At 57.4% G+C, this 13,126-nt stretch overlaps 1 protein-coding gene across 2 annotated transcripts in view; it reads left to right on the forward strand.

The window, feature by feature from the left end:
* Nucleotides 1-13,126, forward strand: part of MROH1 (maestro heat like repeat family member 1) — a 65,031-nt gene that overhangs the window by 46,023 nt on the left and 5,882 nt on the right. For both annotated transcript variants that reach the window (XM_015850411.2, XM_015850410.2), the window contains 8 exons: nt 1,596-1,733; nt 2,035-2,149; nt 6,402-6,548; nt 7,682-7,870; nt 8,873-9,025; nt 9,145-9,279; nt 10,904-11,006; nt 11,726-11,791. In XM_015850411.2, the coding sequence (XP_015705897.1) occupies nt 1,596-1,733; nt 2,035-2,149; nt 6,402-6,548; nt 7,682-7,870; nt 8,873-9,025; nt 9,145-9,279; nt 10,904-11,006; nt 11,726-11,791 (1,046 nt within the window). The remainder of the gene's footprint in view (nt 1-1,595; nt 1,734-2,034; nt 2,150-6,401; nt 6,549-7,681; nt 7,871-8,872; nt 9,026-9,144; nt 9,280-10,903; nt 11,007-11,725; nt 11,792-13,126) is intronic.

The raw sequence follows: 13,126 nt of genomic DNA on the forward strand, positions 1-13,126 counted from the left end.
GGTTGGTAGTGGTGGTCCTTGGGTGATGGTGGTGGTCCATGGTTGGTAGTGGTGGCCCTTGGCTGATGGTGATGGTCTGTGGTTGGTAGTGGTGGTCCATTGTTGGTAGTGGTGGTCCATGGTTGATGGTCATGGCCAGTGGTTGGTAGTGGTGGACCATGGCTGATGGTGATGGTCCATGGTTGGTAGTGGTGGTCCATGGCTGATGGTGATGGTCCATGGTTGGTGCTAGCAGTCCTTGGCAGTGGCTGTGATTGCTGGTGGTGGCCCATGGTTGGCGCTGGTCCTTGGCAGCAGCTGTGGTTGATGGTGGTGGTCTGTGGTTGGTGATGGTGATCCATGGTTGGTGGTGGTCCTCGGCTCCAGCTGTGGTTGGTGGTGGTGGTCCATGGCTGATGGTGGTGATCCATGGTTGGTGATGGTGATCCATGGCTGATGGTGGTAGTCCATGGTTGGTGGTGGTGGTCTGTGGCACTGGGCATGATTGGCCATGGTGGTCCATGGCTGGTGGTCGTCCTCAACATAGTCATGGTTGGTGATCATGATCCATCGCTTATGGTGGCGGTGGTCCATGGTTGGTGGTGGTCCATGGTTGGTGGTGGTCCTTGGCTGATGGCAGTGGTGGTCTATGGTTGGTGGTGGTCCATGGTTGGTAGTGGTCCTTTGTTGGTGGTGGTCCTTGGTTGGTGGTGGTCCTTGGCTGATGGCAGTGGTGGTCCTTGGTTGGTGGTGGTCCATGGTTGTGGTGGTGGTCTCTAGTTGGTGGTGGTCCTTGGCACAGCCATGGTTGTTGTTGGTGGTCCTTGGCTGATGGCAGTAGTGGTCCATGGTTGGTGGTGGTCCTTGATTGGTGGTGGTCCCTGGTTGGTGGTGGTCCTTGGCTGATGGCACTGGTGGTCCATGGCTGGTGGTGATCCATGGCTGACAGTGGTGGTGGTCTCTGGTTGGTGGTGGCCCTTGGCTGATGGCAGTGGTTGTCCATGGTTGGTGGTAGTGGTCCACTGTGATGTTGGTCCCTGGTTCGTGCTGGTCCCTGATTGATGGTGGTCCCTGTTTGGTGGTGGTCCTTGGCACATCCATAGTTGTTGTTGGTGGTTTGTTGTTGCCCATGTCAAGACTCCATCCCGAGCCATGTGTTCTCCATCTGCACTCATGCTGACAGCCGGCATTGCTCCATCACTAATACTTGTTTTGCTGCGATGGGATAACGTATGGTTCCCATATGTTGCTCCACGCTCACAGCAAAATAATCCCCCCCTATAAAATACTAATGCAAAAACACCCCACCTCGCAGCAGCTCTGGGCTGCTCTTTTCAGCCCACTGTCTGGGGTGATGGCGGTGTCACAGTGCATGGAGCTGCTCCTGCACTGATGTGGGGCAGCAGACGGCCCTGCTATGGGGCAGCAGGTGGCCCTGCTATGTGTCATTATGTGGTCTTTATGGGGTCCTTATGGGGTCCTATGGGGTCCTTATGGGGTCTTATGTGGTCCTTATGGGGTCCTATGGGGTCCTTATGGGGTCTTATGTGGTCCTTATGGGGTCCTATGTGGTCCTATGTGGTCCTTATGGGGTCCTATGCGGTGCTTCTCCCCAGCTGTGCGGTGCAGACGCTGCGGGCCATGCTGGCACAGGGGGGCAGTGAGGCGGTGGTCGTGGCTGTGGGCAATGCTGGAGGATGGGAGATGATGGAGAACCCCGAGCGGCACCACGAGGGCATCGCTGTGCTGGCTGGGTGAGGAACGGGGCGGGGGGCACAGGGATGGGGGTAGTGGGGGCAGGGGGCATTGGGGACAGGGGGCATTGAGGGCAGGGGGCATTGAGGACTAGGGGTGTTGGGGACTGGGGGCATTTGGGGCAGGGGCATTGAGGACAAGGGGCATTGGGGAGATAGGGACATTGGGGTATTGGGCACTGAAGGTGTTGGGGACTGGGGGCACTGGGGGACAGGGCATTGATGACTGGGGTCATTGGGGTACTGAGGGCACATGGAGGATTGGGGGCTGTGCAGATGACAGTCCCTTTTCTCCCCGCAGCTCCATGGCACGGCACGCTGGCCCCCGCCTGCCCCTCATTGTCAAGAGCCTCGTCCCCACGCTGAGCAGCGCCCTCGAGAGTCAGCGCGTCACTGCCACCGCCTTCCTGGCTGAGGTGAGTGGGGCAGAACCGTGTAGAATCCCCAAATCCCAGATCCATGGGGGCTGGAAGGGACCGCTGGAGCTCCCACAGGCCAACATGGTTCCCTGCTACCATCCCCCACCCCCCAGGTATCCATCAGTGCGGCCCAGACCCCTCCCAGCCTTCTCTCCCCCCGGGGCTCTCAGCCTGTCCCCACCAGGAGGGGCTCCAGGCCCCCCCCATCCCCACCCCCTCCGCTGGGCTCTCCCAGCAGTTCCCAGTCTGCCCTGAACTGGGAGCCCAGCACTGGACGCAGTGCTCCAGCAGTGCCCCCCAGGGCAGAGCAGAGGGGAGCAGCACCTCCTGCCCTGCTGGCTGCGCTATGTGCAATGCACCACAGGGTCCCGTTGGCCCTCTTGGTCACCAGGGCTCGTTTCTGCCTTGTGGTCAACCACTGGCCAACTGTTGGTCAACCACTGGTCATACACTGGCCAATTGTTGGTCATCTGTTGGTCAACAGTTGGTCAACCGTTGGCCTTCTTGGCCACCAGGGCTCACTGCTGGCTTGTGGTCAACTGTTGAGTCAACCATTGGTCCTTTTGGCCATCAGGGTGCACTGCGGGCTCATGGTCAACCATTGGTCAACTGTTGATCAACCATTGGCTGACCTTTGGTCAATCATTGATGAGCCATTGGCCCTCTTGGCCACCAGGGTGCACTGCAGGATCATGGTCATCCATTGGTTAACTATTGATCAACCATTGGTTTACCTTTGGTCAGTTGTTGGTCAACCATCGGCCCTCTTGTCCACCAGGGTGTACTGCTGGCTCATGGTCAACCATTGGTCAACTGTTGATCAACGACTGGTTGACCTTTGGTCAATCACTGATCAGCCATCGGCCCTCTTGGCCATCAGGGCAAGTTGTTGGTTGACCTCTGGTCAATCATTGATCGACCATCGGGCCTCTTGGCCAGCAGGGTGCACTGCAGACTCATGGTCATACATTGGTCAACTGTTGATCAATGACTGGTTGACCTCTGTTCCATCACTGATCGGCCATCGGCTCTCTTGGCCATCTGGGCACACTGCAGGCTCATGGTCAACCATCGATCAACTGTTGATCAATGACTGGTTGACCTTTGGTCAATCATTGATCAGCCATTGGCCCTCTTGGCCACCAGGGTGCACTGCTGGTTCATGGTCAACCATTGGTCACCTGTTGATCAACCATTGGTTGACCTTTGGTCCATCATTGATCAGCCATCGGCCCTCTTGGCCATCTGCAGGCTCATGGTCAACCTTTGTGTCAACCATTGGCCACCGAGACCCCCAACTCCTTCTCCCCAGAGCTCCCTTCCATCAGCTCAGCCCTGATACACCGTGTAGCACACATGGGGTCGGTGCAGCGTCGTATCTGAGCGCAGCGGGGCTGTATTTTCATCCCTTTGTGCCGTCCCTACCCCACAATGAGGGACAGCAGAGGAAGCATGAAGGATCCGGCCCTGAACGTGTGGCTGCCATTCAGCAGCAGCACTGAGCTCCCTCCTTACGTCCCAGCCCAGGAATGAGGTGACTCAAGGCCTCTCCTCTCCCTGCCAGGACCCGTAACCGTATCCCCATACCACCACGGAGCCCGGGGCCGCTCCAGGAGCTTCTGTTACATAAAGGAACGCCTTATGCCAACAAGGCAGAGCTATATCCTCCCTTATAAACCACCCTTTAAATTCTCAGCTGCTTTAGGCTGACGAGGGCCCTGTTTTTATTTGCTGTTTGGCCGCGGCAGCCGCCGGCTCTTGGCTCCCGGCCCAGGATCTGCTTTCGTTTTGGAGCGCGGTTGGAGCTCTCGGCGTCCTTCGTTTTTTTTGGGGTTGAAAATAGCGGCTTTGCCTCATCGTGGGGAGGGAGGGGAAGGAAGCAAATGCCTGCGTCTCCCTCGCTCCAAACTGATGAGGTGAGAGCTGGGTCCGTCCGCTCGCGGCGGTGCCGGTGACGGAGATGACAGAGTGGAGCCGGGAGGGGACGGACGCGGGGCTGCGGCGTCGGGGATTGGTGGCAATGGACCCTCATGGTGCTGATGTTGGTGCTGAGTCTGTGCCGTGCAGTGCCATGGGGCGCCAGGTTTTGTGCCATGGGGTCCCTGTGCCAGGGCCCAGGTCTGTGCCATGGGATCCCAGTGCCATGGGGTGCCATGGGGCGCCAGGTTTTGTGCCATGGGGCACCATGGATTCCCAGTTCTCTGCCATGGAGTGTCATGACGTGCCAGGTTTGGTGCCAGATCTGAGCCATAGGGTGCCATGGGGCACCAGGTCTTGTGCCATGGGGTCCCTGTGCCCGGTGCCAAGTTTGTGCCATGTAGTGCCATGGGGTGCCAGGTTTTGTGCCACAGGGTCCCTTTGCCAGGGCCCAGGTCTGTGCTATGGGGTGCTACACAGTGCCAGATCTGTGCCATAGGATCCCAGTGCCAGGTCTGTGCCATGGAGCACCATGGATTCCCAGTTCTCCACTATGGGGTGCCATGGGGCGCCAGGTTTGGTGCCACGGGGTCCCAGTACCAGATCTGTGCCATAGGGTGCCATGGGACACCAGGTCTTGTGCCATGGGGTCCCTGTGCCAGGTGCCAGGTCTGTGCCAGATCTGTGCCATGGGATCCCAGTGCCAGATCTGTGCCATGGGGTCCCTGTGCCAGGGCCCAGGTCTGTGCCATGGGCAATGCCATGGGATCCCCGTGCCAGGTCTGTGCCATGGGCAATGCCATGAGATTCCAGTGCCATGTGGCGCCATGCAGTACCAGATCTGTGCCATGGGGAGCCAGGTGTTGTGCCATGGGGTCCCTGTGCCAGGTACCAGGTCTGTGCCATGCAGTACCATGGGGTGCCAATACGATGCCAGCTCTGTGCCATGGGGTCCTTGCTTTGGGTGCCAACTCTGTGCCACGGGATGCCATAGGATGCCATAGGATGCCAGAGGATGCCACAGGATGCCACGGGATGCCATGGGATGCCATGGGATGCCACGGGATGCCATGGGATGCCATGGGATGCCATAGGATGCCATGGGATGCCACGTGATGCCATAGGATGCCACGGGATGCCATAGGATGCCATAGGATGCCATGGGATGCCAGACTTTCCCCCCATTCAGCTGCAGCAGCCCTGGCTTTGCCCTGCATCTTGCAGCCCAGCACAGCTCGTTAACCTGTGCTATTAACAGCTCCTCCGGTTGTGTTTGCAATGAGCCGTGTCCCCAGGGGTGGGGGTCAGTGGGAGAGCAGCCCCTGCAGCCCCCGGCTGGGCTCACGGCCAGCGGCTCCCAGCACTGCGGGGCTGCGCTCTGCTGCCAGCAGCTCCGTGCTGCTGCTGCTGGGATGTTCCTGCAGCCGGGGGGGCCGTGCTGCTGCTGCTGGCAATGCTGCTGGGGTCATGGGGCTGTGCTGCTGCTGCTCTGCTCCTGAGTATTGCTCCGGGTACATGGAGCCGTGCTCCTGCTGCTGGGGATGCTCCTGTTGTTGCATTGCTGGGGATGCTCCTGGAGCTGTGCTGCTGCTGCTGGGGATGCTGTAGGAGCTGTGGAGTTGTGCTCCTGCTGTTCTGCTCTTGGGAATGCTTCTGGGTGCAAGGAGCTGTGCCCCTGCTACTGGGGATGCTCCTGGGGCTCCTGGTGATGTGGTTGAGTCCCTCCATGGTGGATCCTGGTGTTGTGGTTGGGTCCCTCCTTGGTGGATCCTGGTGTTGTGGTTGGGTCCCTCCTCATTGGATCCTGTTGATATGGTTGGGTCCCTCTCATTGGATCCTGGTGATGTGGTTGGGTCCCTCCTCATTGGATCCTGGTGATGTGGTTGGGTCCCTCCATGGTGGATCCTGGTGATGTGGTTGGGTCCCTCCATGGTGGATCCTGGTGATGTGGTTGGGTCCCTCCATGGTGGATCCTGGTGATGTGGTTGGGTCTCAGCTCATTGGATCCTGGTGTTGTGGTTGGGTCCGTTCTCATTGGATCCTGGTGATGTGGTTGGGTCTCAGCTCATTGGATCCTGGTGATGTGGTTGAGTCCCTCTTGGTGGATCCTGGTGATGTGGTTGGGTCCCTCCCAGCTGTCCATGCCCTCCATCCCCCCATCGGATTGCTGTGAGGAGTTCCCCATCTGCAGTTCTGAGCCCAGAGCTGAAACCCGGAGTGGATCCAGAGGCAGACTCTCACCCTGTGCAGAAAGCAGTGGCTGCACCCGACCCACAGCCATGGCTGCCCATGGGGTGGGGGGCTGCCGTCCCATTGCTGTGTTCTCCCCCAGCTGCTGAGCAGTAACGTGGTGAACGACCTGATTCTGCTGGAGAGCGTGATGGACAGCATGACGGGGCGCCAGAAGGACCCGTGTCTGCTGGTGCGAGTGCTGGCGCTGCGGGGGCTGGGCAACATCGCTGTGGGGGCACCCGAAAAGGTGGGAGTGAATGGCATCGAGCTACTTGGGCCTATGGGACTGGGGGGGATGCTTATGGGGGGTACTGAGTGCTCTGGGAATGGGGCTGTTGGCCACGTCCTGGTCCCAGTGATGGTGTGACACGGTCTTTGTGTCCCACTGCTGTCACTGGTGGGCATGGTGGGAATGGGGAGAAATTGCTTCTCCAAAGAGTGGTCAGGCAATGGAATGGGCTGCTCAGGGGGGTGGTGGGGTCACCACAGCATGGAGATGTGGCGCCTGGGGACATGGTCAGTGGGGATGGGTTGGGGTTGAGGTTGGTGATATCAGAGGCCTTCTCCAACCCCAGTGACTCCATGGTGGTTTGATCCTGGGAGCCCAGCCCTCCTCCTCCTGCTCTCCCACCCCACACATAGGGGTTGAGCAGGGCACATTGAGCAGGGCACAATCCCTGTGGCACATTGGGGTCCTGCAGTTTCCATGGCTCCCAGAAGCTCAGCACGCTGAGCTGGGTCTTCTGGGATCTGCACTGGTTCTGGGACCTGCACTGGAGTCGCAGTTGCCCCACAGTGCTGGAGATGTGGGGCACAATGGCTCAGGGCTCCCTACATTGACCCCATAGTGTCCGTCTCAAGGTGGGGTAGAGAGGAGATGGCCTTGGGTTGTGCCAGGGCAGATTTGGGGTCAGGAATTGGGGGAAATCTTCCCAGAACTGCGCTGGGAAGTGATGGAATCTCATCTAAAGGGGGATTAAATAGATGTGGGGATGTGGGGATGTGGGGTGTAGCACCTGGGGATGTGGTCAGTGGGGCTGGTGGGGTGGGTTGGGGTTGGACTGGGTGATCCTGGACGTCTCTTCCAACCTGAACCAATCTTAATGACTCTATGGTTTTAATTAGGATTGTGGTAGGAGTGAGTCGGGGTTGCAGGTCTTGGAGGTCTCCCAACCTTTATGACTATGGGTCTATTTGGGGTCACGGTGGGATGGGTTGGGATCGGACTGGGGATCTGAGAGGTCTTCTCCAACCTGGATGACTTTATGGGTTTATTTAGGGTCATGGTGTGATGGGTTGGGATTGGACTGGAGATCTCAAAGGTCTTCTCCAACCTAAATGACTCAATGAGCTTATTTAGGGTCATCACTTCCCTCGCAGGTACACAAGCATGGGGCCACGCTGCTGGCGTCCATGGTCAATGGCTTGGATGACAGAGATGACCCCAACAACCTGGTGGCCCTGGAGGCCATGACCAGCCTGTCCAAGCTCCTGGAGCACCTGGAGGAGCGGGACGTGCAGGCCATGCTCCTGCACATCGCCATCAGGATCCGGCCCTTCTTTGACAGCGTAAGGGAACGGGGTGCCACAGCCCGAACTGGGCACGGGGTCTCGATGGACTGCATGGGGTCTCTGGGCTGGGCACTGTGCATGGGGTGGTCATTACTGAACTCCCTCAAGTCTTTGGAGGTGAAAGACGTAAAGCTGTTGGGAAGGTCCATAGGAGGGCCACGAAGATGATCAGGGGGCTGCAGCACCTCCCCTATGAGGACAGGCTGAGGGAGCTGGGCTTGTTCAACATGGAGAAAAGAAGTGGGGTGAGCTCAGTGCAACCTGCCAGGTCCTGAAGGGAACCTACATTGAGGAGGGGAGTCAGCATTTTGAGAGGGATGATAACAGCAGGACAAAGGGAAATGGATTTAAGCCGAAAGAGGGAAGATTTAGGTTGGATGTCAGGGGGAAGTTCTTTAGTATGAGAGTGGTGAGGTGCTGGAACGGGCTGCACAGGAAGGTTGTGGATGCCCCGTCCTTGGAGGTGTTCAAGACCAGGTTGGATGGGGCCCTGGGCAACCTGATCTATGGGGTCTCTGTGGGGATCTGTGGGGTCTATGCGGTCTCTATGGGGACCTATGGGGTCTATGGGTCTCTATGGGGATCTATGGGGTCTCTATGGGGATCTATGGGGTCTTTGGGGTCTCTATGGGGATCTATGGGTCCTATTGGATCTCTATGGGGATCTATGGTGTCTTTGGGGTCTCTATGGGGATCTATGGGGTCTGTGGGGTCTGTAGGGGGATCTATGGGGTCTCCTGGGCAACCTGATCTAGTAAATGTGTATGTTTGGTGGCCCTGCTAGGCAGGGGGTTGGAACGACATGATTCTTGAGGTCCCTTCCAACCTGGGTCATTCTGTGGTTCTGTGTGAACACAGCACGGAGACATTGTCCCCAGCGTCCCCCATCCCTCCCCCACCTGCTGTGGGGCTCTGACCCATGGGATGGGGCTGACATTGGGTTGAAATGTGGGTCTTCACACCCAATAGCAGCCCCTGAGCCCCAGCTGTTCCCTGCAGGAGCAGCCCGACCTCCGCCGCTCGTCCATCGTTCTCTTCGGCAACCTGACCAAGTTCAGCGAGGGCGAGTGCGAGGCGTTCTTCGAGCAGATCCTCAACGGGCTGGTGACGCTGCTGCTGCACCTCCAGGACCCCAAACCCGAGGTCGTCAGGGTGAGCGCACGGCACTGAGGGGCACCCGCTCGGGGATGCAGTAATGTGGCGATGCAGTAATGCGGCGATGCATTGAGCCCCCCAGTATATTGCAACCTCCCCTTGTGTGTGTGCTGCAGGCCTGCAAGTTTGCCCTGCGCATGTGTGGCCCCAACATGGGCTGCGAGGGGCTGTGTGACATGTTCCTGAACCACCTGCGGGACGACCGGAGCCTGCACTACGGAGAGTTCATGAACAACGTCTGCAAGCACCTGGTGAGCGCTGAACGGCTGGGCAGCGGGTGGGCAGCAATTGGGAACCAGATGGGAAATGATTGATCAGTGATTGACCAACTGCCGAGCAATGGTTGGGTGATGGTTGAATGGTTGGCAAATGATTGAGCAGCCATTGACCAACAGTTGACCAATAGTTGAGTGGTTGGCCAATGGTTGACTAATGATTGATTAACCACTGACCAACAGTTGACCGATAGTTGACCAGTGACTGACCAACTGCTGACTAATGGTTGGCTGATGGCTAAATGGTTGGCAAATGATTGACCAACCATTGACCAACAGTTGACCAATAGCTGACCAACAGCTGACCAACAGTTGACCAATGGTTGACCAGTGATTGATCAACTGCTGAGCAATGGTTGGCTGATGGTTGAATGGTTGGCAAATGATTGAGCAGCCATTGACCAACAGTTGACCAATAGTTGACCAATAGCTGACCAACGGTTGACCAATGGTTGAGTGGTTGGCCAATGGTTGACTAATGATTGAGCAGCCATTGACCAACTGTTGACCAGTAGTTGACCAGTAGCTGACCAACAGTTGACCAATGGTTGACCAGTGATTGACCAACTGCTGAGCAATGGTTAGATGATGGTGGAATGGTTGGCAAATGATTGAGCAGCCATTGACCAACAGTTGACCAATAGTTGACCAACAGTTGACCAGCAGTTGACCAACGGTTGACCAGTGGTTGAGTGGTTGGCCAATGGTTGACTAATGATTGATCAACCACTGACCAACAGTTGACTGATAGTTGACCAGTGACTGACCAACTGCTGACCAATGGTTGGCTGATGGCTGAATGGTTGCAAATGATTGACCAACCATCGACCAACAGTTGACCAATAGTTGACCAATAGCTGACCAACAGTTGACCAATGGTTGACCAGTGATTGACCTGACCTGAGCAATGGTTGGGTGATGGTTGAATGGTTGGCAAATGATTGAGCAGCCATTGACCAACCGTTGACCAACACTTGACCAATAGCTGACCAACGGTTGACCAATGGTTGAGTGGTTGGCCAGTGGTTGAGTGGTTGGCCAGTGGTTGACTAAGGGTTGACCCAGCCGTTGAACAGCAGTTGAACAACAGTTGACTGCTGGTTAAGCATCGGTTGAATGGTTGACCCAATGGTTGACTGATGGTGAACCAACAGTTGACCAACAGTTGAATGGTTGGCCAGTGCTTGAATGGTTGACCAGTGGTTGACCAGAAGTTGACCCAACCATTGACCAATGGTTGACCAGCAGCTGACAACTAGTTGAATGATTGACCAGCACTTGACCAACAGTAGACCAGTGGTTGAATGATTGACCAACAGTCGATAAACAGTTGGACATCTAGAAAACAGTTGATGGTTGGACACGAATTGTTGACCAATGATTGGCCAACGTGTGACCAGCGAGTGGAAGTTGACCAGCAGATGACCAGTAGTTGAATGGTTAACCAGCAGTTGACCAAGTGTTGAATAACTGTTAACCAACAGTTGACTGTGAGCCAGCAGTGAGCCCTGGTGGCCAGGAGAACCAACAACTGGGGGGTTGGACTGGAGGATCTCCAGGGGTCCCTTCCAGCTCCGTGACCCCACATTGCGTCCTGCAGATGCAGAGCTACCCCGAGATGCTGAACCGTCTGGTACTGACCAACCTCTTCTACTTCAAGAGCACTTGGGTGGACATCAGAGCGGCTGCGCCCATGTTCATCGGTAAGGCTGGGCCTGCTCCGTGCTGCAGTTTCCATGTTGTTTCCATGGGGGTGGATTGGGGTTGGGTCGGGAGATCTTGGAGGTCTCCTCCAAACGTATTGATTCTTTGACCCTGTGTAGGTAAATGGGGGGTGGGGGTGGTAGGGGTAGGTTCAATCCCTCCTTCCATCCCACCCACCTCTGACACTAATGGGCCACCATCTAAAACAGGAGACATTACTTTCGGAGCAGCCATCATCCATGCAACTAAAAAGCACTAAAAACTCTCCAAATAAAGCTGAGATCTGTGGGGCTGCATCACACTATGTCCTCAGCGCTGTGGGTTGGACATCGAACCCTCTGGGATCACTCTGTGTGACCCACACCGCAGCCCTATGTCCCTCCATTAACTCTTGGGGGTCCCATTGGGGTCCCATTGAGTTCTGACCCCGACCACAGGGGGGTGGTAGGATCCCCATCCCCAGGGTCTTCAAGGACGGTGTAGATGTGGCACGTGGGGACATGGTTGGTGGGTTGGATTGGGGTTGGGTTGGGAGATCTTGGGGGCCTCCAACCTTAATGGTTCTCTGATCCTATGTAGATAAATGGGGGGTGGGCGTGGTGGGTTTCAATGCCATCCTACCCACCTCTGACACCAATGGGCTGCCATCCAAAACAGGAGGCATTACTTTCGGATCAGCCATCACCCATTGAGTTCTGACTCCAATCTTCCCCCTCAGGGTTCCTGGTGCTGCACGTGGGGGAGGATCACAGCCACCAGGTGGACCTGGAGCAGCTCATCTCGGGTGAGTCCATGGGGGGACCCCACACCGTGCCCACCCTGAGACCCCACAGCCATGGGGGGGACCCACATGTGCCCACTCTGAGACCCCACAGCCATGGGGGGATCCACATTGTGCCCACCCTGAGACCCCACAGCCATGGGGGGACCCACACTGTGCCCACCCTGAGCCTCCACAGCCATGGGGGGACACACACTGTGCCCACCCTGAGACCCCACAGCCATGGGGGGACCCNTGGGGGGACCCACACTGTGCCCACCCTGAGCCTCCACAGCCATGGGGGGACACACACTGTGCCCACCCTGAGACCCCACAGCCATGGGGGGACCCCGTGTGTGCCCACCCTGAGACCCCACAGCCATGGGGGGACCCCGTGTGTGCCCACCCTGAGACCCCGCAGCCATGGGGGGACCCACATGTGCCCACCCTGAGACCCCACAGCCATTGGGGGACCCACATGTGCCCACCCTGAGACCCCACAGCCATGGGGGGACCCACATGTGCCCACCCTGAGACCCCACAGCCATGGGGGGACCCCACACCGTGCCCACCCTGAGACCCCGCAGCCATGGGGGGATCCACATTGTGCCCACCCTGAGACCCCACAGCCATGGGGGGACCCCGTGTGTGCCCACCCTGAGACCCCACAGCCATGGGGGGACCCCACACCGTGCCCACCCTGAGACCCCACATACATGGGGGGACCCACATGTGCCCACCCTGAGACCCCGCAGCCATGGGGGGACCCACACTGTGCCCACCCTGAGACCCCACAGAGTCCTTCACCGTGAGAGGGACGGGATGGGGCTGGGGTCTTGGAAGACTCTTCCAACGTCAGTGACCCTACGGGGGACATGGGATGAGTTGACCATTGGTGACTCTATGGGTCTATTTAGGGTCATAGTGGGGTGGGTTGGGGTCAGACTTGATGACCTTGGAGGTCTCCTCCAGTCTTAATATCCCTATGGGTCTATTTAGGGTCATAGTGGAGTGGGTTGGGGTCGGACTGGTTGACCTTGGGGGTCTCCTCCAGTCTTTATGGCCCTATGGGTCTATTTAGGGTCATAGTGGGGTGGTTTGGGGTCAGACTGGATGACCTCAGGGGTCCTCTCCAGTCTTAATGACCCTATGGGTCTATTTAGGGTCTATTTAGGGTCAGAGTGGGGGTGGGTTGGAGTCAGACTGGATGACCTTGGAGGTCTTCTCCAATCTTAGTGACCCTATGGTTCTATTTAGGGTCATGGTTGGGTGGTTTGGGGTTGGAGTCGGTGATCCTGGAGGTCTCTTCTAACCTTAATGGCTCTGTGGGTCTATTTAGGGTCAGAGTGGGGGTGGGTT

Source organism: Coturnix japonica, unplaced genomic scaffold (assembly GCF_001577835.2).
Source record: "Coturnix japonica isolate 7356 unplaced genomic scaffold, Coturnix japonica 2.1 chrUnrandom424, whole genome shotgun sequence".
NCBI classification, from domain to species: Eukaryota; Metazoa; Chordata; class Aves; order Galliformes; family Phasianidae; genus Coturnix; species Coturnix japonica.